This window comes from Coffea eugenioides, chromosome 9, assembly GCF_003713205.1.
Source record: "Coffea eugenioides isolate CCC68of chromosome 9, Ceug_1.0, whole genome shotgun sequence".
Lineage (NCBI taxonomy): Eukaryota > Viridiplantae > Streptophyta > Magnoliopsida > Gentianales > Rubiaceae > Coffea > Coffea eugenioides.
The window spans coordinates 2022820-2049996 of record NC_040043.1 but is presented as its reverse complement, the minus strand read 5'-3'; the positions used below and the strand labels follow the sequence as shown (position 1 = coordinate 2049996).

At 34.5% G+C, this 27177-nt stretch overlaps 1 protein-coding gene across 1 annotated transcript; it reads right to left on the bottom strand.

Moving 5' to 3' along the window:
• Positions 1 to 11094: 11094 nt before the first annotated feature.
• LOC113782816 (acidic endochitinase-like) lies at positions 11095 to 12199 on the bottom strand. Its single transcript, XM_027328741.1, has one exon. The coding sequence runs from the start codon at positions 12160 to 12162 to the stop codon at positions 11239 to 11241; it is 924 nt and encodes a 307-aa protein (XP_027184542.1). The 5' UTR covers positions 12163 to 12199; the 3' UTR covers positions 11095 to 11238.
• Between the last annotated feature and the right edge of the window lie 14978 nt (positions 12200 to 27177).

Sequence of the window (27177 nt, the reverse complement as noted above, 5' to 3'; positions counted from 1 at the left end):
TGAAAATAGATGTTATGAAATCATACAGCTCTCTATGTTGGGAGTATTTCTTTCTATGCTAGAAATGCTAAGATTACCTGATCAAGATGGGTGGTTTTATGTGTCACTACTGGAAGATTCTCGCTCAATATCAATAGATGACTTATTGGATGTTTCCCCAATGAAAGAGGTTTGAGGCAGGGGATCCCATTTCACCTCAACTCTTTGTGATTGCAATGGAAGGATTCAGTGTTCTGTTTAATTTGTTTGATTTTTATCCCCACTGCCAGAAGATTGGCTAACACATTTGACTTTTGCTGATGATCTCTTTATAATTTCTGGTGCTAGAAAGAGATCCTTTACGCTTATTGCTACTGCTATGGAGGAATTTGGGAAAATGTCAGGGTTGGAACCAGATCTTCAGAAATGTTACATATTCTTTGCTGGCGTCACATCAGTTACTGATAAGTTGTATTTTTGCGATTAATTCTATGATTATTTTCCTCTTTTATTATACCAAATATTGCGTTAATTGATGGATTTTACTTATATTTGGTTAATGGTGCTAAATTGTAGGAAAAAGAGCAAAACGTGACAAAAAGGGGCAATCTTCCAATTAATTTGATGGTGGCACGTTCGGGATCGATTTCCAAGTTCGATTCAAACTCTGGGCAGCTTTAGAGGAAGATTTGGAAGACTTGAATTCTAATTACTAGTCTTATTGTTGAATTAGGAAACTTGAAATACTTTCTTTTGTGGTTTATTTTGCTATTTAGGAAACTAGTTCTATTAGGTAGTATTTTTCCATTAGGAAACTAAAGAAGAGAAAGAGCCGGATCCCGCGTGATAAAGACTTCAGCTAGCAACAAATTCGGATCTTTTTTTGACGGCAGAAATAAAAGAGGACAATTGCTTTGTTCTTATGACTTTTTCTTTGGCTAGTTGGCCGATTTGGCCAGGAACAATTTTGTAAGGTTCGAATAGCTCTTTCGCATGGTTGTTCTCCATTAATGGAGGACTAACCTCTTAATTCTAGTGAAGGGGACAACTGAAGACTTGGTTCAATAATTACTGTGAGATCTAATTTATTTTAATTGTTTCCTCCATTTATTGGTATTCATATGTTTCCTGCTTTTAACTGTTATAGCTCTTGTGTATGATTGATTAGTGCGCAATAATTAATTATTCATACAGGCTATTTTGCTAAATAGAGGTAATTGAATCCGTAATTGTTCGTTATCTCTATCCCAGTAGCAACTGGCGTAATTGGGTTTATGTCAGGGAAACATACGATCTAATTTAAACAAACCCTCGTAGCGTGTTTGTTAATTAGGATTGGGCCTTTCTAATTATTAATGCAAACTAGAAATTAAATCCTACGGTCGTACCTAGGGTTGTTTTTGGGTTAGGGAAATAGTTAACGGTCGTACCTTAGCTATCGATAAATTAAGGAAGGGTTGGTTGTTTAGCGCGTGCGAGACAACTATAACCACTCTATTAATAAATGTTGGAATTACCTTTGAATCAATGATCAGTTGCATGAACCATTTCTGAAGTATACCCTTGGCTAGAGTTTCTCTTAGTTATTTCTTTTAATTAATTATTTTCTGCATTTAATTTATTTAGTTGTCGTTTAATCCCAAAACCCCCTATTAATCTTGACTTGAAAAGAAATAAATTTCTCGCCAGTCCCTGAGGAGACGACCCTGCTTACCACTGTCTACTAAGTTAGTAAATTCAGTTAAATAATTAATTCAAGTATATCGGATTAAGCAAACTCTTCGGGAACAGGGTGAATCAAGTAACCTATTGCACACCTAGAGTCCCTGCTCCAGTACTCGAATTGATTATTGACTGCTTTATGTGGTAGTTAGGTTTTATTTATTATTATTGCACAGGTTCGGCACCTGTCAGTTACTCAAAATGCCTAGAGGAGAACCACTAGTGATGTATCTTGGACTGCCATTGATTACATCCAGATTATCCTAGAAGGATTGTGAACTAATTTTCACTAAGCTACATCAGAAAGTACAAGGGTGGGCTACTAAAAAGTTGAGTTATGGTGGTAAAATACAGGTTATACAGTCTGTCTTGAATAGTATACATTTTTATTGGTCATCAAGTGTGTTTATTCTTCTAAAAGTTGCTGTTAAAAGGATTAATTGTATCATTGCATCATTCCTATGGGCAGGTGAAGTTAGAACTAGATACAGAGCCAGAGTACGTTGGAAGGATCCTTATGTTTGCCAAAAAAAGAGGGTGGAATTGATTCTATGGATTTGTCCTTGTGGAATCAAAGTCTTGAAATGAAACTCATTTGGAATATATGCAACAAGAAAGATTCTTAATAGGTGAAATAGGTGCATGAAGTCATGTTGAAAAGGAGGTCCTTTGGGGTATTAAGATCCCAAGGAATTGTTCTTGGATAAGGAGAACATTGTTGAAACAAAGGCCGGTAGCTCGCTCTTTTGTTCAGAATGTAATAGGGAATGGTCTTCAAACAAATTTTTGTTATGATGCATGGCATCTTGTGCGACTGTTGTTCTTGTAGTTTTCAGAAAATCTACTATCCTGCTTTGGGTGCAACTCTTAGGCCAAGTGTATTGAAGATGGAAAATGAAAGTGGCCTCAAAGTAGGAAAATGTCAAAGGAAGTGAAATGGCTGGAGCAATTAACACTTGAAAGTTTTGTTCCTATGCCAGACAACGAAACGAAGATCAAGCTAGATGGACTGCAAGTGATATTGGTATTTTTTTCCTGTTAAATTAGCTTTGAAGGTAATCAAAGGTAGCAAACCAACTGTGGAATGGTACAAACTGGTTTGGGGTAAGAATCATATATCAAGATGCTCCTTTATCTTATCGCTACCTTGTAAAAGAAAATTGACAACAGTAGATTGAGGAAGTGGGGTTCGAAGGTGGAATCAGCAACTTGTGTTTGCTGTGCAATGGCTGTGGAAAGTATGGATCATCTATTCTTTGATTGTCTAGTTACAGAAAGAATTCAGCGAAAACTGCAAATGTGTAGTGTATTTAGAAGTAAACTCTCTTGAGACTGTGAAATCGCTTGGCTTGCTCATCACCAGTCGGGAGAATCATTCTGCAATCAATTCAAGAGGATGACTTTAGCAATGACAGTGTATACCATTTGGAGAGCTCGGAATGAAATTAGATTCCAATCAAAGCAGGGATCAGATGTGTGTATTCTTGACGCCATTACTAGCATGGTCCATTGTGCAACTGTTTCTTGGAAAAAATTCCAACGACTGAGGAGAGTTGGAGGATGTTGGTAGAGTCGGGTATCCCTACCAAATTTTCATATAGCATGTATTTGTGGAGTTCTAGGGATGTATTTGCAAATAAAATAACTCGAAGTATATTCTCTCCATATGTACATTTCCGTATAATAAAAGAAATGGCCTCCAAGTATATGTTACATGGGTTCTCAATCTAAAAAATTAAATTACATACTTGTACACTGCACCATGCAAACACACGTAATTACATCAATCTATCCATGCAATTGGAAATATCACCATTGAGAATGCTTAATATTTTATTTTGTGGAAGTACAGTACTGCTAGATCCCATCGAAATATAATTGAAATGCTTCCATATAAAAACTACCTAATTGAAATGTTTAATCTAATTGAATTACTTTCAAATATGTTGTCCACTCATGTTTACATGTTCGTTGACTACCTAATTGATGGATGTTTCTATTAATAAGCATTTTGTGGTATTTCAGTTTGCGCTTCTATAACCTATATATATATATATATACACATATATATAAATGGGGCACTACACATTTACAGATAAAGATTAAGGTGATTACTGATTATTGTATAACACTAAAGTTGACCAAAATGCAACAATTAATTCGATATTATTCATACTTATTACTCCTCTCAATGAAAACTGTAACAAAAGTACTTTTTTTTTAACCACGTACTCAATAATGATGGCATGGCTAAATCTTTACCACAACAATTGATTAACTGTACCATGGATAAATAATTAACTGTACCACAGTTAATTATGGTATGGCTAAATATTTACCACAACAATTGATTAACTGTAGTAAATACCTGCATAACTGCCATGGTACTTTCTCTTATCGCTGCTGAGTTATGGTAGCTCTTTCGTCATTGGCTTTTCTGTAGGGTTCAGTGATTGTTCTGCTCTCAGATTCTTTGTAAAAGTATCATGCCGCTATTGCTAACTTATCTTGCTTTATGAATAATAATAGCTAAGAGTTTTACATTGGACCAAAAAAGAATTCACGTTGATACAGAATCGGGAAAAGCAACAAGTTTTGATCTACTGATCATTTTTTTCCTTTTCTTGAAAGTCTCTTCTGATCATTTCAACTATACTACTGTTATCTTTCTAGATTTTGTTAAAGAAGGACTTACAAGTGCCCTAATATATTCTTCTTTTTTTTTTTTTTTGAATACAAAGGAGAGGCAATTGCCTATTAATAAGGTACTAAGCGTGGGGTTGTGACCCCAATTATTTCAGCTCCTAGTAACTCCTTTAGTCCATCCGGTGGCTCTTCCATAAGTCCGCCTGGTAACTGTAACTGGATTGCTTCTTTTGCCAGCCAATCAGCACACTTGTTTCCTTCCCTCCATCTATGTTGCAGCCTGCACGACCATTCTCTGCTCTTCATGTTTCTAATCTGCTTCACTAAATTGTGGTAAGGCGAGGTAGCCACTGCATCTTCTATCAACTCCAGCCCCACTTTCGAATCCGACTCTATGATGACATCTTTGTATCCTTTGTCCCAAGCCAACTGCATTCCTTTAAGAATTCCCATAGCTCAGCTGCTATGTTACTTGCTTCCCCTATACTTTCTGCAAAACCTCCTAACCATATCCCTGCCGCATCCCTAATGAGCCCTCCTACTCCAGCTCTGCCAGGATTTCTTTCCGAGGCACCATCCACATTAACTTTGACCACTCCTTCAATTGGTGGAATCCATCTTATGAAGCACTCTTGCCTAGGGAATCTGCCTCTCCCATTGAATAGGAGCTGCTTTGCTTGTTCTGCCGTTTGCCTCAGAACTGCTGGGGAGATCTTAAGGAAGTAGTTCTCGCCTTCAATAGCAAATTTGTTTCTGGCTCTCCATGCTTGGTACACCGTTAGTTGGAACATTAGCTGCCACATCACTCTCCCCCCAGCTCCTATGCCCTCTTGCGTTGGGTTCCAGTCTACCCAATCTACTGTGTTCTTGCTGAAAAACTCCTCCCAAGCATGTGGGAACACCAAACTTTTCCAAATGGGTTTGTTCCAGGTACAGTCCCTGAGTGCATGGAGTGTAGTTTCATCATGCTCTCTGCATATCGGGCATTTATCATCCAGAGCCAAGTGCCTTCGTTTCTTCTCTCTTTGTATGAGTTATTTGCCATGTCTAACCAACCACAACAAGAACTGCCACCTTTCTGGGCCTTTCTGTTTCCAGATCCTCTCCCACCCTATATCTCTCGGCCCCAAGTCCTCCTCTTCTAATAGGATTTCATAAGCTGAAGCTGACGTGAATTCCCCTCTTGCTTCTGGGCACCAACTCATTACATCTGGATTATCCTCACCTTGTACCACACAGTATCCTTTAAGTTTAGCTAGTGTTTCTTGTGTCAAAACTCCTTCCAGTTCTTCCCATTTCCATCCTTCTCCTTCCCTCCAGTACTCCCCTACCTTCCTTTCCAGAACCTCTGGGTTTAAGTCCACTTCAGCTTCTTCAATTAGTGGTATTTCTGACATCCATCTTTCTATCCAGAAAAGAGCAAGATTGCCGTTTCCAATCCTCCACTTCTTTCCTCTAGCTATAACTTTACTGCCTTCGCATGTACTGTTCCAAGTGTGAGATTCGCCTGCTTTTTTTTGCGAATAGGTCTCCCTGTCCTCCGCAATATTTCTCTCTCAACACTTCCTTCCACAGTGCCTCCTCTCTATCCGTAAACCTCCAACTCACTTTGGCTAGTAACGCCCTATTCACTCTCCTCAGCCTTCGGATCCCTAGTTCTCCTCTACCTTTGGGTTGTGTCACCTTTCCCCACGCTACATGGTGAATTTTCCTTTGATTTGGGTTGTCCCCTCAGAGAAAACCTCTTGCTATTTTCTCTATCTCCTCTACCGCAATATATTCTATTTTGGATAACATGGTTCATTAATAGATTGTTGGAAATCATCCAGCACAATTTGATTTACATCATATAAATCTACACAAATGGTAAGTAAAACATGCATTGAAAATAATAGATTTGCTGGTCCATTTAGATTGTGTGTGTCGCACCCCATTTTTTTTTTGAAAATAATAAAATAAACTGTGTATCTAATGGTTTTAGGTGTTAGAAAAATGAATTTTTTGATTTGGAAAATGAGTTTTTTATTTTAGAAAATAAACAAAAGAAAAGGGCCTAAAATGAGACTTAAAAAAAGTGCGACGATTTGGGCCTAAAATAATAGTCTAAAAAGGGTCTTTAAGAAAAAATAGGAGTCGCCACTTGGTATTGAGTTAAAGTGTACCAAGTCACCCAAAAATATGTTTTTTAATAAAAAAAATAAACAAAACCCTTTTTAGATGACTCCAGGTCTTCAAAAAAACAAAAGAAAAGAGTTCAGGAGTCACGGTTGAAGAAAGGGAAGACAAAGATTTGATCTAAGGCACCCTTTCAATCTAGCCAAAGTTGGTTGCGTGATTGAGTCGAAAATTTTCTTAATATAACCTATAAAACTTATCACATTTGGACGTTTTTACATGGATGCAAATCTAGACCTAATAGATATCGTGAGGGTTGAAATATCTTTCCAAAGTTTAATTGGTGCAAATCACATTAATTGTGATGTCCAAAATGATTCTTAAAAGAGGTCACGAATATGCGAAGATGAGACTTGAAGAAAAGAAGAATTAAAATAAATATACGTGACCTAAAGAAGAGGAATGCAACATAACGGGTACGGGGACTAAGATTCGTGATTTCGATTTTCCTTTTTATAGAGGAGATACGAGCGTGCTAAGATTAAGAAACCATACTCGTCCATTTTTCATATTTAAAAGGTGACTCTTCTAATGTAGTCAAGCAAATGAACTAACCTATTTCTAATTTTCTAAATAGAATGCAAGTCTAAATGTCATATATTGCACACATAGGGGTAAAGGGGATAATATATAGAGAAAATATCATGCAAGATGTGAAAAGATCCTAAAAATGAAAAACGTGCGTGAAATATGATGAATGTCACGCAAAGAATGTGGATCTAGCGTGAAAACAGTCTAAATGGTCTAGCATTGAACTAGCCCACTTCTACAAGTCTTCACTAGCATTGGACTAGTGAGAAATCGGGAGAAAAGGCCACAACTAGCGTTGGACTAGTGTGGTGAGTCATACATTTATTATAACTAAATAAATCATATAAAGTATAATTAAAACAAGCAAACACATAAAACACATAGATCACATAACACATAAGCATAATTTATAGATGCAAAACCCTAATGAAAGCAGTAAATACATAAGCACATAAGCATGCAAGCACCCAAGCAAATAAATGCAAATAAGAGCCTAACTATTTACATTCGGGCCCTAACTACAATCTAAAGGAGGGAATTCTAAAAAAAAATAATAACCTAACTATTACATTTATCTAACTAAATACACTTTTAGCAAAAATTAAAACCCATCTATTACATAGGCTAGCTAAATACATGTCTTGAGCACATATCTATTACAACTTGACATTTTAATGCCTCTCAAATAATCATCAAAATTAAACAAAATAAATGAAACTTAAAATGAATAAGAACAACTAATTAAAGAAAAAAGCACTCAAAACATGCAATTACACATAAAAACACATTGGAGCACATAAAAGTGTTTAAAATAATAAAAGAGGTTACCTTCCTTGAAGTGGTGATTAAATAGGCTGAAATTTGTCCTACTTATGCTCCAAAATGAACAAAATGATCAATTCACCAATTTAATTATAAAGAAATGAAAATAATCATGAAATCTATCAATTAAATCACTTAAATGAAACATAATTAACAATTAAAGTAGAAAAGTGACCTATATTTAAGAAATCAAAACTGCTAGGGACCTATTTGCAAAAAATTGGGAAAGTTTTTAGGGTACAATTACAATTATTACAAAATTTAGGGGTAAAAATGAAAGAAAAATAAAGTTTAAGGACCTATTTACAATTAAATTAGGAACCTGATTGAAAGAACTCATAGTAAAAATATTCAAAAGTACAGGGACTGAAATGCAATTTTTTTTTCTGATTTCTTGAGAAAATAGGCTTTGGGGCCATCTTATTATTTCTTTGGGCCAGAACTCCCACTGGCCCAACCAAAGTCCAAAGCAAAAGAACGGGCCAGTCCAACATTTTTGACCCAAATAAATCCAACAAAAAGGATGTGTTTTAACCCTCCAAACCCATATCAAACACAATCAAATTAAATCAAAACCCACTTCCAAAACCCAATCAAACAAAACCAAGTCCAAACCCTAAACTATTTTACCAAAATCCAACAAGATGATAAATCAACTAAAAAATCATTAACCCTAATTATTCCCTAAATCCCAGAAATAATTTGCTTTAAAGATATATTAAAACACCCAAAAGATGATTAAAATTTAAAAGGACTCGAAATGGTTCATTGGCGGAATTTTTGGGCCATAGTGGAATTATTTAAAAAATAAGGGGTCTAAGTAGAATTTCAGAAACTTTGATGCATCTCCTTCGAAGCTTTCCTCTGCAGTTTCTAGGTTTGCTATGGAATTTCATTTAATCAGCCAACATTCACACGCATATTGCATCATGAAAAGGAAGGCAATCAAAACCTTACTCTATGGAACAAATCAAACCAGAATCCTTTCCAAAAACTCCTAGCAGCATCATCCAAAAACATCAACATTGCTCCACAAAGAGTTGAAGAAAGCAGCTTCTTGGGCAAACAAATGAATAGGAAGAAAGGAAATGGGGGCAACAAAGACAACAAACATGCACAACTAACGGAAACTTAAATCTTGTCAAATTTCTCATGCATTCTTCTTCCCTTTTGATAACAGAAACAAATAATAATAATAAAAAAAAAAAAAAACAAGATTCAACGCTCAAAGCTTCCCCCTAGATTCATAAAAAGAAAAACAAACAACTTTCATCTATAGGCTTCGAATAAAGTCCAGAATATGGCTCTGATGGTGAACTTACAAAGATAAAGAAGCCTGACGAATCGATGGAAGCTGCGTGGATTTTTGGAGTGAAGTCAGGAGCCCTATTTGCTGCAGAAATTTCAACAGTGACGAGAAATTTCAACAGTGGCATCGTACTGAGGGGCTTAACGGGAAAGAAAAATGAGAGAAAATGGGTGGAAATGGGATCCAAATTGCCGTTGCAAAATCTTGTACTGTTTCTGCTTCTTCTTCTTCGTACGAAGAAGAAGAAACCAGCACGCGTGCGTGGACTCCATTCTTTTATTTTTTTTTTTTTTTTTTTTTTTTTTGTTTTACTTTGTCTTTCTTTTCTTCTTCTTCTTCTTTTTTTTCGATTTTTCTAAAAATGATGATTTTTATCAAGAAAATAAAAATAAAAAAAAATTTAACGAAAAATAAATAAACAAAATGGTAAAATTTTGGTGCCTACGTGTGTTTTTTGGGAGTTTGCCTGAAATTCTACTATAGCCTACTGTAGACTTTTTATAAAACCTTTTAGGTATTTGAGTGTTTGGAAAAATTTTTTGGAGTGTTTATTTTTAAAATTTTTGGCGTTTCCATAGACAAAGTTGTTAAAAATTTGTCTATTAAAACACCCATAAAAATAAGATGCCAAACAAAGCCCGCAATTTAACAGATACAATAAAATCTGAAAAATTATGAATAAATCTGAAAAATACAAAGAAATTCAGGATTGTTTTCTAATAAGATAATTCTCTGCAACTCCTTTCTGTATATGTTGCAATTGCCAAATCTATTAATTAATTACTTTAATCTCCAATAATAATTATGAAATCTATTGAAATAGACCTAAGATTTTTAAAAAAATAAAGATTGATATCCATATCTGAAATAAATTCAGATATACCAACAAAATAAGAAAAAGAAACTGAACAAAAATTTCACTAGTGATGACAGAAAATTTTCACTAGAAATCCAAAGGAGAAATAGAAATTTCTCAATAGGAAACCTAAGAGAAACGGAGATCTCTCACTAAAAAAATTTGAGAAGAGACTTTATTAGAAAACCAAAGTAAAAATTGTATACATGTATTTGGAAGGCCTTTTGAGAAGAAGAGAAGAAGTAGAGAGAAGCTGGAGAAGAGCAAAGGTTGTGAGAGTACAAGTACCCTAATAAAATCAAATGGGTTTGGAAAACTTTTAACTTGGCAAGCCTTATTTCTAGAACCGCTCCATTGAGCAAATGCATTCTTTGATTTTTCTAAATATTTATTTCTTAACAAATGCATTTAGTAAATGCGTGTTGTAAAGATTGTATTAATTGAATGCATTTTCTTAAAAACTTTTACTATTTGGAAAATCTTTTAGGAAAACGCCATCATTTTCGGAATTTCCTCCTCATTCACGTGGTCTTTACTCAGGACAATTATCCCTCACCCCTGCCTTCCCCTCCCCCCGTCCTCCCTCCCTCAAAAAAACCCCCCCAAACTTCCCATTCCTCCTCCCTCCCCGCTCCTGAAGCTTGATAATAGAATTTTATTTAGGCTTCCAAGTTTTAAAAAGCTCTCAATTTTGCACCTAAATTTTGTAAACGTACTCCAGGAGAAGTGAGCTATAGTAACTCCATTTTTTTATACAAGTTGTCCCGAAAGGCCGAAACACATAAAGGTTCTTATGGGAATATATTTATATTGGAGAACAAATATATATCTAAAGATACATAGGACACAGAAAGCAAAATATAGGTATGATTTTTTTCCTTTTTAGTTTTTTGAGCACGTAGGTTATGTTCAACAATCAATATTGAAACAGGCTTTCATCTACTACTTTTTGCATGTTCTTTTCTTCTCCAGCTCCTTTTTTTGCTGAAGAACAAGGAAAAATTAGAACCAACCATAATTTTCGCATTATGTTTTACTGAAGAATAGACACAAATTCGAAATCAAACATGATCCCGCTTCATTCAGCAATTTATTTAAATTTGGGGATTGATAACCCATTTTTTATTTATCATTTTTGCCTCTGGCATGAAGAGCCAGGACTACATTTCATCTGCCAATAGATAACGACAGGAACTGATTAGATAGCAGCATAGGACTGCACCCTGAATTTCTCACTGTAATGTGGGTGTGGGTGATGATGACGGTAGGGCCAAAGCATGATCCCTCCAAAGTTGACATAGGTCTCCACAAAGGGAAGAACCACGCTAACTAGCACCTCATATGGGATGTAACCGCCGTCAGGTGCGACCTCTGGGGATACAGGAATTCCCAGGAATAGTGCATTAACGCCTGGATACGAAGCCCACTCGTTCCAACTCTGGAAGAGGGCAATGAGATTGTCTGGGGTATACTGACAAGTTGGATTGTCGAAAAATTCCACCCACACGTAATCAAAAAGGCCAGTTCTGATAGAAGCGTCAAGCCAACGGTCAGGCAGAAGACATTCGGGTCCAGCAGCTAAGTACACCTGCTTATTTTCTGGTGTGTTGTATCCCGACAGTGCCCGAGCAAGATCATCCAAGAAATCTGGCTTTCCAGAGTGGATATGATAGTCTACACCATTTAAAACAGCTTCGCCTAATGGACGAGAGCTTGAACTGCCACCTAAGAAATTGTCCCAGATATAGGATGCCACTTCGTAAGCTTCAGCGGTGGAAGAAAGGTTCGGAGCTCCAGCAAGAGAAATTAACACTTGGATGCCTAGGCTCTGGCAAAGTTCTATCTCCGAACTTAGTAAGGGGCAAGTGGTCGAATTACAATGCCTTAAACTCAATTCAGGTGTTCGGCCACCACCAATATTTCTCAGAAAGGCAATATTCACGTACTGAACAGGAGCTTTCACGTAGCGAACAGTACCTTCAGTGCATAACTCCTTCAGGCTTCCTTCGGTAGCGTCTTGGCCCCAATAGGTGGAAATTCGAACAGCTTCGGAGGACCCGATCAGAGATGCCATCAACAGGAACGTTATTGCTAAGAAGAGCGGTTGCAAGGAGAGAGCCATTTTTTGTCTTTTCAGTGATTTCTTGTGGTTTTGCTTTGATGAGTTTAGTCGCACAGTGATGGACCATTTTATAGATGAGTTTATGTCAAGTGGATGTTCAGCATCCAGAAAATCCAAACATCCGTACATGAAAACGTGAATAGTACGATTTCTGTGAAAAAAAACGTGAATGGCATGGCATCACTGTCGTGTTTAATTTTGCTGGGGAATGCTATTATTGTACCTGTTGTTTCGGTAGAACAAAAATACAAAAAGTCGAATACAAAAATTACCAGTAGTTATAACAATAATTATAACAATTATAAAATTAAATATAATAAAATAGTTAAAATAATAATATAATAATATACAAATGTGGAGAGTTGAGGTATTGCCATAAATCAATTAATACTACTTCCATATACGATCAAGAATTTATTAGGATCTCAAGGTTCATTTATAATTAAGTACACGGATTAGGTCTACCTTACATGTAAGTTCTTGGACTACTACCCATTTTCAATTAATTTTGAGATGGAAACTCATATTATTTATTGATAAGCATTATCCATTTTAGATTCTTAGATCAACATATTAAAAGATAATATTCTTTTAAGAATAGTTTGACATTCAATTTATATGAAATATTTGAACGGTGAAAACGGAGTCAAAATTGTAATTTTTAAAATTGTAATAAAGTTTGTAATGATTAATAAGAGGGAAAAACTTAATCAATTTCACATGAATGTAATCTTATGTATAACTTGCACAAATGATGAACATATTGTGAACGGTGTTGACTTGCAAAAAAATTTAAATTAATTTTATTAGGATATAATGAAGAGTAAGTTCTATTCAATACAATAGAGAGCAGTCTGGTCCTACTTTTAAAGGCCTGATAACGGTTAACAATGTCGGGTTGAATATGTAATTGGGTAAGAAAGTAACAGTCATGCATAACATGTAAGTCGAAAAATTGATGTCTAGGTCTAATTAATACACCTTTGCAGAAGTCAAAATTTTCTCCACGTCATTAAAAAGAATAAGGGTAAATTATATATAACCTCCCAAAATATGTGCATATTAATATATATGATCCTCCCAAAGCTTTAGAACATTCACATCGCCACTGTGGTTTTATAAAAAGTGAAAAGTAGATGGAAAGTATCATCGGTTATAGCGATTGAATAATCAATCGTAGCACTTAATTGACCTACGATGTGTATGAATATTCACTCGTCCCCTGTAGTTTTTGCATTTATCCATATAATTCGCTTGTGATTTTTTGCTTGGTGGTTAGGCTGTGGTTTGATTTAGTACTTAAGTAAGAACAATACTCACATTTCAACTAACGATATTACAGAGGCTATTTTTTGTCAAGTTTCTAGTTTGCATGAAAAAACAGTGGATTGACGTAGATTTTTTAAATTGTTAGGTGGCCATGTGAGAAGGTATGAAACTAAAAGGGGTTATGTATAATTTACCCTTGAAAAAATTTAAGAGCACTTAATAGGAGAGAAACTTTGCAACTCCAAGTTTACATGGGTTTTCTTGCATGCTCATCTACAAGTTAAATCATTTCAATGGCCAGTTCGTTACATCATATACCGTTATGTGCATCCACATAATCAATCATTGCTAACATATTTTACCCCATAGCTTTATATCCACTGGGACAACTGAAGTGTCTTGCATACCATGATATCAATGATTTAACTCCATACAATTTATCAATTTTTTTTAGTACACATAGTAAATGAGGTTCTGAACCCAAACTCATTATAAGGGTACGAGCATTCTTCCTACAACTAGAAAAAAGCACATCAAGTCCTTGGGGATGTTGCTTGGAGGATTAACGTGTCTCGTCATTATCAGAAATCGATTGTTTAACTTATTTTGCTTTTCTTTTCTTATTTTCTCCCCTTAGAAAGGGCGGCCCAGCCGGCCCAGTCGCATTAGGATTAGAGTGGTTTGCAATGAAAAACAAAAAGGAAAAAAGTTGATCCATTTGAAAAAGTCCTTCTGTATATAGCTCGAATCCCAACCTAAATTTTGGGTTATATTTTTTGCCCCGTTTGGAATCTGAATTTTTTGGAAGTTTGTCTAAAATTTTACTGTAGATCACTGTAGAATTTGTTAAAAAACTTGTAAGATAAAAAACTTTTTTTCCTTTTCATTTTCTTTCTTTTTTTTCCTTTTTCTTTTTTCTTTTTTCTTTTTTTTTTCTTTTTTTTCTTTTCTTTCCTCCTTTCCCGCTTCTTCTCCTTCCCCTTCCCCTTCCCCCTTCCCTCCCTGTTCCCTCTCTCGAAACTGCATCAAGCAGTCTGCAGTAGAAATATTTTTTTTTTTTTTGCATTTTCTCTCCCCATCTCCTACCCGCCACCCCTCTCCTCCCTTTCCCCCTCTCCTCCCCTCTGCCCTTCCCCCTCCCTCTTCCCTCGCCCAGCAGTCAAGGCGCAGTCAATGCCCAGCAGAAACTTTTTTTTTTTTTTTGCAATTTTCAGCCTTTCCCTTTCCTCCCCCTCCCCGCAATCTGGTGCAAAGAAATGACCCCGGTGTGATCTAGTCCTAGCTACCAAATCGGCCAGAGGGGAAGGGGAAGGGTGGTCGGGGGAGGAGTGGGGGAAGGGAGAGGGATGAAAAAAAGAGGTCATACAAACTGGGTAAAGGAGGAGGATGGCGGGGAGTGGGAGCAAGGGAAAAAAAAAAAAAAGGAAACGGCGCCGGAGGTGGTGGTGGGTTGGGATGGGGGAGGAAGAAGAAGAAAAAGGGAAGGGAATTTTTTTTTTTTTTTGTAAGTTTTGGGTATTTTGAAGTGTGTAAGTTAAAAATTTTGATAAGTTTTTTGGGTTCCTGTAGCAAAAGTTGTTAAAAAACTAGTAGCATACAAACTTGTGAAAAATCTGAGCTTCCAAACAGGCCCTTTGTTTGCAAGTAGCAAGATCTACAGATTTTGTATTTTAGACCTCAAATGAAACAGATTTTATATTTTAAAGACTAATTTGGGACCATAGTGTCTCATTTTGAAATTTAGGAATCAAGGGAAAGCATTCAAGTAATTTGTTCATCAGATGTACATTTTCATTGAAGATCTCATTGATGTATGTTTCAATTAACAAGTAATCTCTGGAACTTCCATCAGTGTCAAGCTAATCCGCATCTAACGACGCTTGAGAATTAGTCTTTGTGGGTAATTGCACAGCAAATCTAAATATTTGCGCACAAAAGCCTGAAATTTTTAGCACTTATTGTACAACTAGATTAAACCCTGTGCATTTGCACAATCCATTATCGTTGATTGGAAGCGATATCAAAAAAATGAAATATGTCATTCTTATATATTTTCTTTCCACATATATAACTTTTGCATCTTTACCTTATAGTATTTGATACCAATCATCACTCAATCAAAAGGTGAATAGTCATGTAAGATTCAGTGAAACTAAAAGTAAACAGCTTAATGAGGAAATAAAAATAAAAAACTTAAATCAGGAAGTTGCTTCAGTGTTTTGCTCTAATCTAGTAATGACAATTGACAACCTATTGTAGTAACATGAAATTTATGACATAAAATCATTTGGACTTATTTGCTAAGAATTTCGTGACCAATCCCCTTGATGTAGGATATAGGAATAAACAATATTTGTTTGTAACTATTTTACTTCTTCATGCTAGCTTTGTGATAACTAAAAGGCAAAAATAATTTAGCTAAATCCAAAACAAAAGGCCAAAATAAATAGCCTCACCATGAAAATTTTGAAAATGTTTTCTAAAAATATGAATATATTATATATGTAAGCAAAATGATTTTCAACCATATTAAAGTATATTTTTTTATGTTAAAAGAGCTTTGTATAATTTCTCTATACCACATAATTACTACAAACTCCTAACTTTAAAACACCTCCAATGGAATGAAAAATTCCCTTTAATCCCAAATATAATTATTTAAAACTATAATACTTGAATAAGACTAGTTTTGGATTTGGGGTTTGTGCACCATGCATCCAACCATGTTGTAGACAATGAACTTGTTTTTGCTATTTTTTTTGGGTTGAGGAAGAGGGATAAGTTGGGTAGTACAGGAAAAGGGAATATACGTCAAAGGTCCCGAATTCGAAACTTCCCACCTACAGTAAAAAATTAAAGAAAAAAAAATTTGCCTTCTCAAACTCTAGAAATTCTCTGAGCATGAAAAGTCTAAAATTGCATATGAACTACTTCCTTGGTACTCCTTCAAAGATTATGTATTTTGGCCTGAAAACAAAAAAAAAAGCACTTATGAAAAAATCATAATTAATCTTGAAATTGGCATGAAAATTAAAAAAAAAAGGAAAAAAAACACTTATGAAAAAATCACAATTAATCTTGAAAAAGTGCTCATGGGAAACCCCTAATAATTTGATAAAACACACAACACCAAAGAATTAATAAAGTCATATGTGGTACGGGGGAGGGAGTGTAAGTAAGAGGTTTCGGGTTCGAATCCTCCCGCTTACACTAAAAAAAAAAAAAGTCATATGTGGTAAAAAAAAATACAATTGCTAAGAATTCATAGTAAAAGTTGTGCAGAGAATTATAAATGAAACTTTTTTTTCAGGTAAGTGGAAGGTCTCGAACCCGAAATCTCTCGCTTATACTCCCTCTCTCATACCATCGATTCCTCAAAATTTAATTTGAAAAAAATCTAATAGGGTCCATTAAAAATGAACCATCAAGAGTGAGATAGACATTTGTTAGAAAAAGCATATCGAGAATTCAACATGACAACACATGTGATAAGGATAATAATAAATTTTAAGTTAAAGATATTTGTGGAAACATTATCCAAAGGGAAAAAAAGAATACAGACAAAGAAGATTGAGAGAAAAAAATAGCTAGTCAAAGAGCACGTAGACATTGAGAAAGAAAGTGTGGAAAACTCACTGTGTCAAATAGCTATATGAGAAAAAGGTAAAAAACAACGGATAAGTATTAGAATACAACTCTATTTTATATATATATACTAGGGGGAAGTGCCCGCGCATCGCGCGGGTGTTTAGTGCCTGTGGGGAAGGAGGTTTTTTTGTTGAACAAACAATAGTACATTGTGAGAAGAAATAAAACTTAGTATAAAAAGATAAACAATATAATCAATCAATTCACACAGCATTACAATAAAACTGTGTCAAATTGAAGGTCGTTGATAATGCAGAAAGGCAGAGCAACACAAAAAGCTAACCTTATTCCAGAATCTCCACCGAGAGCTCTTTCTTGCTGTTGCTCCAAACCTATAAGATTATAACCAACTCAGACCAATTGGGGTTAGGTAATGCGAAAAATGCTATCTTGCAGCTAGGCAACGCGATAAGAGTCGCTAATTGTAGGTACTAAGAACACACCGACAAAATTAAGGGAGGAACTAAAAAATTGGGGGGGGTGAAATCTAACCTCACACTGAACCACCAGGAGTAGATGGGACTGAAGAGCACTCTGAGCTGATTAGTATGAAACCAGGTAGAATTATCTCAATCCTAGAATGTGAACAGGGAGAAACTGATAATCAACCGTTTAGGCATTAAGATACCAACGGTTCGGGAATTGAATTGGGTGTAATTAATGACGAAATAATAGGTAATTTCAGAGTTGAGTTCGGATGGAAAAGAAAACGATGAGGCAAATCGTTGTAGACAAAAGCAAAAAGGGAAACCTTAACTCCTGAAGCTGAAAGGGGATAAAATGACCAACATTTGTGGCTCATAAATGCAGATTATAAATGATAGAGAAATGGGTTCCTACCATTGATAGAGAAATTGTTGGCTTATTTCCTAAACTCGATTGCCATTCAAATGTTTCAGACAAAGCAACATCTCAAACGGTTATTTGCGGCTGAAAAGGGGAATTATTGGTAGCTAAGGGATATTCCAGTAATTACACCAACACACAAGCATATATGAGTTGTACAAAATGCAAAAACGGTTGCACACTAATTACACATTCCATCAATACCCAGATGCATCATCAATGACAACTTTAAATGTATTAAAATGGGGTCATTTCAGTAAACATACCCAAATACATGCTTCCTTAACTTATACCTAAATTTTTTAAACTAATACACAACATTTCACATTCCCAGAAAGCCCCCACCTATGCGGTTGAAATTCAACCTATTCTTTAATCAAAACTCAATTTTATATAGTATAAGGATATATATACACACACATTAGAGTAGGAGTAGGAGTAGAGTAGATAATTAACGAGTGACAAAAAGAAAAGCTCAAATAATTGGGCATTCTCTCTTATATATAAGAAAATTTTGATTCAAAAAAGTAAACATCACATCATGATGAATTTTGAAAAAAAAGCTGGATGGCCCAAGACAATTGAGACACAAAGTCTTCCAGGACCATGCCGGTTAGGTAGACAAAGATGGGTTTAAGTAAAGTAAAAATGTGGAAACCGTAAACTACACTATTCCAATCCCTACCAACACCTAATTTGTGTCTCCCTGAGCCAGTAATTCAGGACTTAGTGTGTTTGGATCGGAAATTATTACACATTATTTACACCTTATGTACATACACTGACTTGCTTACATCATCAATACATTTTTCAATCACCTTTTTTTTCTCACATACATCATATCAAAAAAGTGCTATAGTACTTTTTTCACAAAATTATCTCAAATAATTTACAATCCAAACACACTTGAAAACCGAACCAGATCCGGTTCTATACTGGGGTTGACTTTATCAAAATCGGTCAAACCCGTTAAAATCGATGAACCGGTGGTTTCCAGTTTTCAACTTTTCCCCCTTTTTTTTTTAAGTTTTGCAAAAATACAATTACCAAGGTTCAAACCCAAGACCTTTGTGATAGAAAACCAATGTATTAACGATTATACCATTCCATTTTATTAGCCTTTTTTTGATAACTTATTTATATAAAACAAACATCCATCTTTCTTTTCTCAATTTTTCTTACAAAATCTCATCATCTCATGACTCTTTTTTTTTTAATCTTCAACTCTATCTCTCTCTCCCTCTTCTTTTCTTTTGTTACTCCCTTTTTAATCAAACCTCTTTAGTTTTAATTTATTGATGTTTTCTTCCATTTTTAATTTGTTTTTGTCCATTAAATTGAAAAAAATTAAAAAAGAATTATTTTTCTTTAACTGTAAAGACTAATTATTAAATGCCACAACCATTCACTTTTATCTCATTTTTTGTTTCTTATGAAGTTTATATTTCTATTTTCGATTCTCTTAACTTCCTTCGAACTCCAAATTTCCTTTTTTTTAGTTGCAATCTCTAAATCCCAAAAAAACGTAAATTAAAATTTAAACTCAGAATGTCTAAATTCTCATAGACATGAATTTTGTATAATTTCAAAATATTGTGGTATTTTTGGGTTAGATTTAAGATTATTTTTTGGTAGATATAATTGATATTGAGATGAAATTTATTTGTTTCAACTTATAATTTCAAAAATTTATTTTTTAAAATTCAAGTTATTCAAAAATAGTAAACTTTTCATCATATAAAGTTTTAAATTAGTCCATTGCATGTCTTATTTTGTGCATATATATATATTTATATAAATTATTTTTAAAAAAATTCATTGAACCAGGGTTGAACCGGTCCGACCGATTGAACCTTGATCCGAACACTTCACCAGTTCAATTAACGGTCCGAGTTTTAAAACATTGCCTACCCTTTATGCTGTAGCTAGGCCTATCAACGGGCGGGGTCTGGTTCGAAATTCATTATTTCGAACCTGGACCTGGCATACTACATCGGACTCGAATTCGGCCCATTTACCCGGCAGGTCTTCTACTCTATGTTTCGGATTTGGATCCGACGGGTCTCGGATTCGAATCTGACTCGGAAAAAAACCTGTCAAAGCTTGTTTTGTAACAATTTAAAAACGAAACCTATTTTGCCAAGAATTTAAAATGAAACATGTTTTGCAGCAAATTACAAAGACGTTCAAAGCCAATCACAAATCTAAGCCACAAATTACAAAGTTAAATCACAAATCACTCACAATAATCATTTTAAAGTGTACCACAAATCTATTTACAAAAGTCATTGCAAAACGACAAAATCAATATGAAATCCAACAAATTACAACAAATTACAACTTCTAAATGGTCCATTCAAATATTAAATATCAAATACATCATTTCAAGTTTCACAATTTTCTGCAAAAAAAATGAGAAAAAAATCATTGGTAAACTAATTTCTAACTAATACAAAAAAAAAAATCAAACAAGAAAAGAAATCAAATTAACCTTACTCAAATACATCACCCAAATTAAATTATATTGATAAATATATATATATATTTTTAAATTATTAATCTATTTATATCCGGATCCGAGTTGGATACGGATCGAAATACTATATTCTGTATCCGATATTTTTTTGTTTGACAAAACGGATCCGGGTTCGAGTTCGGGTAACGAAATTAAATTCCTACCTGAATCCGGAATAATTTGACGGATCTGATCCGAATTTGAATTTAGATCCAAACTGTTGATAGGCCTAGTCCACTTACATTTCCATCCATTCTTATCCATTTTCATCCATTCTTATCCATAACAACGGAATATTCTTATCCATTCTTATTCATTTCCATCCACTTACATTTCCATCCATTCTTATCCAAAGAATCCACTGTTATCCATTTCCATCCACTCTTATCTATTCCATCCATTCAAGGAAGCAAAATAAATGCAAACTTCTCCTCCCAACAATCACGTGGCCGCACGGAAAGCAGCTACACTAAGAAGTACTCGTTCTTATGTTATATAAAATAAATATACTAGGATGGAATAAGTTGAGACGTGTCTCAACTTGCCTCTCACGACAAAAAGGAAAAACAAAAAATAAACGTGACTCTCATGGTTACGTGATAAGTTTGTATTCCAGTTTGGCCTTACAAAGTACCCGCTAAAATATCTCTATCGTTTCTGACAAAATAAAAGAGTACCCGCTAAAATAATTTGTTTCTCTGTTTGTTTGTGGTTCCTAATCGCCAATTTAGACCAATCCCATTTATACGCTTTTCAATATTTATCCTACTTTTTTTTCTTTTAATTAAAAACATCATCATTTTTATTAAATCTGCTATCTGCATTAATGATAGAATTACATTAGTCATATGTCAAATGGATAAGCCATTCAGGGTCAGCTCAGCTGGTGAATCCATGGGGTATTCCTCGTGGTGGCACAAGTTCGAGTTTGGCTTCCCAAATCGCCTGGATGCTCTTGGGGGCAGGGTACACAGGTACAGAGGGATTAGTCGGGCCCCTTACGGATTGACCCGGACACCCTCTGTATTGACAAATATATATATATATATATATATATATATATATATATATATACCAAATGGATAAAAATGCTGGATACTCCATATCTAACTTAAGTAATTTAGACTGTGAAACTCTAGGACCCGTTTTCTCGATCCACTCCACGATCCTCGTATAAGAACAAAATTATATTGAAATTGAAATTAGGTCCGAATGTGGTATACTCGAGTAGGAGACTTTTTTAAAATAACTATGATAGTATTTTTTGATTAGTTGTTTTGGGAGATATTTTTGAAAAATTTTACTATGGTAGTCTATATGAAAAACTTTTACTATAAATATTTTTAAAATATTTGATATATTGTATGAAAAATATTTTAATTAAATGTGTCTATAACATTATTTCAGTAATTATACCAACAAAAGTTTTAAATGTACCAAAATGAAGATATTTCGATAAATATATCTAAACACATGCTACCCTCAGTTGTATCAAAAATTTTTAAAAAATTACCCGACATTCCGCATTCCCAAAAAATTTCTATCCATATGGTTGAAATTCAAACCCCTTTGTTTGGTGCATGTGGTTAGAGAGGATTTTTCATTGAACAAATAATAGTATACTGTGGAAAGAAATGGTCATCAACTATGACAAAGGTATAATAGTACATTCTAATTGTAATACACACTTGCATATTTTGTTTTATCAATGCTATTACAATTTTATCATTCTCGAAAGACCCCTACAAGTGTCAGTTGAAAATCATCAAAGAGCAGACAAAAGTTGTTTCAAATAGAGGAATATTCTCCAATGACTAGTGATGGCAACGTGTTAATTGCACAACATGTTAATTTGTTTTTGTGTTAATTGCACAACAAAAGCTGCACTTAAATTAAATGTGTCTGTAACACCATTTTAATAATTATACCAACACATAAACTTATATGAGATGTACTCGATGCAAAAACGGTTGCAAAATAATTCCATATTCTAGAAATACCCAAATGTCTCCATAAATAAAAAATTTAAATGTATCAAAATGAGGGCATTTTGGTAAATATACCTAAACACATGCTGTTCTCAATTGTACCAAAAAATTTTAAAAATACTATGCAACATTTCATATTCTAAAAAAAACCCTATCCATACGGTTGAAATTCAAACCTCTTTTAATCACAACTCATTCTTATATAATATAAGGATATAATTCTTAGCTGATATTAATGTTGTATATATGTACTTCACCTTTGCCACCTCCAAGCCTTTAAGAAAGATAAGTCATGGACAAAATAATGTTAAAAGATCCAAAAATTAAGATTGATGTCTCACTACTCTATTTCAACGTAATGTTTCATGCGTACTTAAATTAATAGTCATTTAATCCGTGGTTTTAATCACCGTTATTCTCCATATTCCATGACACGAACTTCATGCCGAAGAACAAGTGAATTGGTGTCAATCATTTGCTGCAAATATCTGTAACCTTGTTTTAGCAGCGGCTTTCCATTTTTATCAAAATTAAGGCATGTCTGTCATATTATTTTCATCAAAGCAACAAGAAAATAACAATAGCTCTTTAGTCTTCAATTATGATACCAAATGCTTTTCGACTGTAGTTTTCCAATTATGAAGTGAGAGTGACGGTACTGATAAAGAAAAAATGTACTGCATTTTTAAAAAAAAAAATTACAAATTTTTCACTGGTAAAAGAAAACGTGCCTTCCAGGAGGCCAGATATTTTTTGAATTCACAAGAAAAAAAATTACCATCACCTTAAATGAAAGGGACTACTCTAATTTTTTTCCATGGGCTAACATAGTAATTTTTAAAAATTATTTTGTTAATATCTTTTGCTAGTTAGGGAAAAGTTTCACTTCCTAATTGAATTTTTAAAAAAATTAGAATAGTTCTGACACAATAAATATATGCATGTGCACCTTTATTGTCCTTCATTTTATTGTTTAGAATAGCTATGGTATGGTGGATATTGGAATCAAGCAAATCTACACAAGTCTTAATTCATTACATAGTAAGAGTACATGAGTCACAACTTAATTCTTGAAAAGAGAACATTTAAGTATATGAGACATTGGGAATCCAACCGGAGAGGTTATTTTGTAATGGGACAGTTTTTTAGGCCCAAATTCAAAGGTACTAAATCAAAGTTTGTTCGGAATTGATCCTTGCAAGCTATTGTTTGCTAAAGAAAGGTGATCCAAACTCTCTAAACTCCAAATTTACGTGAAAATTGATCGTTTGACAAGTCTAACTTTGTCAAATTCTTTAATTCTCCCATCTCTGGAGCCAAAGGTCTTCTCAAGAAATTCAATGACAAGTTGACCTCCAAGAGATCTTTAAGATTATTGAAACATCCTGGAATTGAACCGCTAATCTGATTTTGACTTAGGTATAAATACTCCAAACTCTGTAAACCACACATCGTATTTGGAATTGAGCCAGTCAAGCAATTGTCACATAGATCTAAATCTGCTAAATTGCTCTAGTTTCCAATGCTGTCTAGAATGTTTCCCTTGAACCCACAGCTCCCTGCATTCAACGTTTCAACAGAAATAGAAAGATTCCCAATAGATCTCGAAAGAACCCCATTTAATGGATTGTTTGCCGCACAGATCTCCCTTAAAGAGATGCAACCTATAAGGGGAGTGAAGAGACTCATTTCTAAAGATGAAGATTCACTTGTCAAATCACTATGAGATATATAACTTCGAGGTGTCTCAAATTTCCAATGGAATTGGGAATTCGACCGTTGAATTTGTTAACACCAAGATATATTTCGGTTAATTTCGAACAGTTTGAAATAGAGGCAAGTATGGCTCCACTGAAGTTATTCCTACCAAGATAAATATCTTCCAATTTGTGTAGGCCATGGCACATATTTGATGGAAGAACGCCAAATAAATTATTGTCAAAAAGGTCAAGTACCCTCAGTTGAGATGTTGAAGATCCCAACTGGGATTGAACCACTTAACCTATTGTATCCCAAGTCAAGACTCTCCAATTTGAACAAGTTGCCAATCTCGTTTGGAATCAGAGCTATCAATTCATGAAGAAAATCAATCTCATTTAAATATACTTCAAAAGTTACACCAAATTTAGGACTACAGCTCATTGAAAATCAGCATACCTATCAAATTAGCTATCATCTAGATACAGCTTCTTAAGCATAGATTAAATTTCCAGTCCCCATGGCATTTACCCATTGAATTTATTGATCCCTATGTAAAGAATTTAAATCGGGGAATTTTTTGGAAAAGCTTTCTAGTATTTGACCATCCAAATTGTTTATCTGTAGATATGAGCTTCCAAGTTCAAGAAGCAGGTCACGTGAACTTTGCCCGAGAGATCCAGACAAGCTATTATGTTATAGCATAAGCCAATTAATGCCTCCTAACAGTTAACATCGACATGTCATATACTTCCACCGAAATATATTGGCAACAACCAAGAGATTGTAGCACAAGAAATATGATTCTACAGTGAACAAATTTAAATATGGCATCCAGTAAAGGAATAAATTAACCAAGAAATATTACCTTCTAAAATGTTAACCGCAAGATGTAGCACCTCAGGCATTTTTAGCCTCCCAAGTTCTTTAGGTATGGACCCCCTGAACTGGTTGTATGACAAAGATAACGACTCCAATCTGGAGCAATTTGATAAATCTGATAGTAGTATTTCACCGCTTAACTGATTGGAAGACATATCAACCTCTTTTAGATTTGAAAGATTGTTGCATATGTTGGCAGGAAGATCACCAAGAAAAGAATTTTTTCTCAAGGATAGGTATTGAAGTCTATCCAAGGCACCCAACCATGATGGAATTTCTCCGGCAAGATTATTGTTGCTCAAAGCCATGAAACTTAGTTGACGCAAGTGAGACATCCCTTTTGGCAGATAACCATGAAAACTATTGTTGCTTATGTCGAGAGAAACAAGAAATGAGAGGTTTCCTAGTTGTGAAGGAATTGTGCCTTCAAAACCCATGTTAGAAATATTTAAGGCCACCACTCTTTGACGATTAGAGTCACAAGAAATTTCAAAAGGATGAATTGGACCAATTTTTGGCCAAGATTAAGTAAGGATAAGAAATTATGTGGTTTTTTAAAGCCACAAGGGCAGATTTATCAGTAATAATATTGGTTGTTGCCATGACTGCCAGAGAACTGGCTAATAAAATTCCCAGAGGAATGTAACTGAACGCTCTCTCCATTTCTTTTGACTAAGCTTACAAATAGAACTGACGATAGGGAAGTATATATATACTATTATGGGACTGAGGTATGCTATTTTAACTTCAATTCAGATCCAAATATACAATTCTTAGATATTTCGATCAAGAAGTTCATTTTTTAAAGTTATTAAGGGCAGATTCTTAGTTTAACTACCTAAATACTAATTGTTAAAATTACTGCTCATTTTGCTTTTCAACATAATCAACCTTAAGAATTATAACTACTAATTTAAAAATTATAATGTGAAATTTTGTTTTGTTTACATTAACAATAAAAAACTTATACAAAATTCATTTATCATTGGAGCCTGTCAACTGGCGTGTCAAAACAAAATGCTCATTTGTTTTGTTCACATCAAATATTTCTTCTTTGCCGTGAGAATTTAGACATGGGCCTGCCTTCGCTGAGAATTCTTCCATGATGTGCTATCAATAGATCTTTGCGTCGCGCGTTCCTCCGGTAGGAAGGAACATCCGTACCTTCCTACCATAGGTGACTCCTATTGGTTCTCCATATTTGACACGCGAGTTGACGTGGAAATTTTGGCAAAGACTTGTGGAAACTAAAACATTCTTATTAATCAGTTGATTTGAGAGAAATTTAATATTCAACTTTGATGACGAGCAAGCAAAATGGTGAAATTTCATTGGAAATTTTGACAGTACGCCGTCTCCTTCTGGGCATTTGGGGGGTCTGCATGATGGCATGACTAGCAAAATGGTCAAATTTCATGACTTTCTTGCGGAAAGCCAACGATTTCATCATTCAATTAATGACTGTGTGATACAAATTTAAGTATGTTTTCTTACAAGATGAAAATCCAAATAAAGAGGAAGGTAAGTGTATGTCTCTACATTGGAAATTAAGGGGGAAAAGTCGTGGAAAAATCAAGAAGAAAAATGTTAGAAAACAAGAAAAGAGTTGATTAGAAAAAAATCTAATGTGAGTAGAAGTTTTAGAGAAATAAATGAAAGATGAAAAGCTAGGCTTGTCACACAAGAAGAATGGAAACAAAAAGATTGATTTGATTAAACAATATGAAAGACTTTAACATCTATATGTCTTCCAAAATTAATGCAAGGTGGAAAAATGTTGTCTTTCTTTTTTTCCTTTGACTAGGATTCCTTAATTGTGGAAAAAAAGATCATCGCCATAGTTGACACGCCAGTTGACGTGGAAATTTTGGCAAAGACTCGTGAGAACTATAGATTTTTATTGATTAGTTGATGTTATATGAGTGGTAGAAACTTAATATCCAACTTTGATGACGACTTAAACAACAGGAAGATTTGGCTTGTTTAATCCTTCAAAAGACGAAGTGCGTATCATGTTATTGAACCGTCAAAGTTGGAATTACTGTTAGATGTTATGAACAAACTTTATGATTTTATTCAAATCCATCAATCATATCCAGTTTTAGTCCCACCATATAATATAGGATAAATTACTTATAACCCCCTTGTGAATTTACATAATGCCAGATG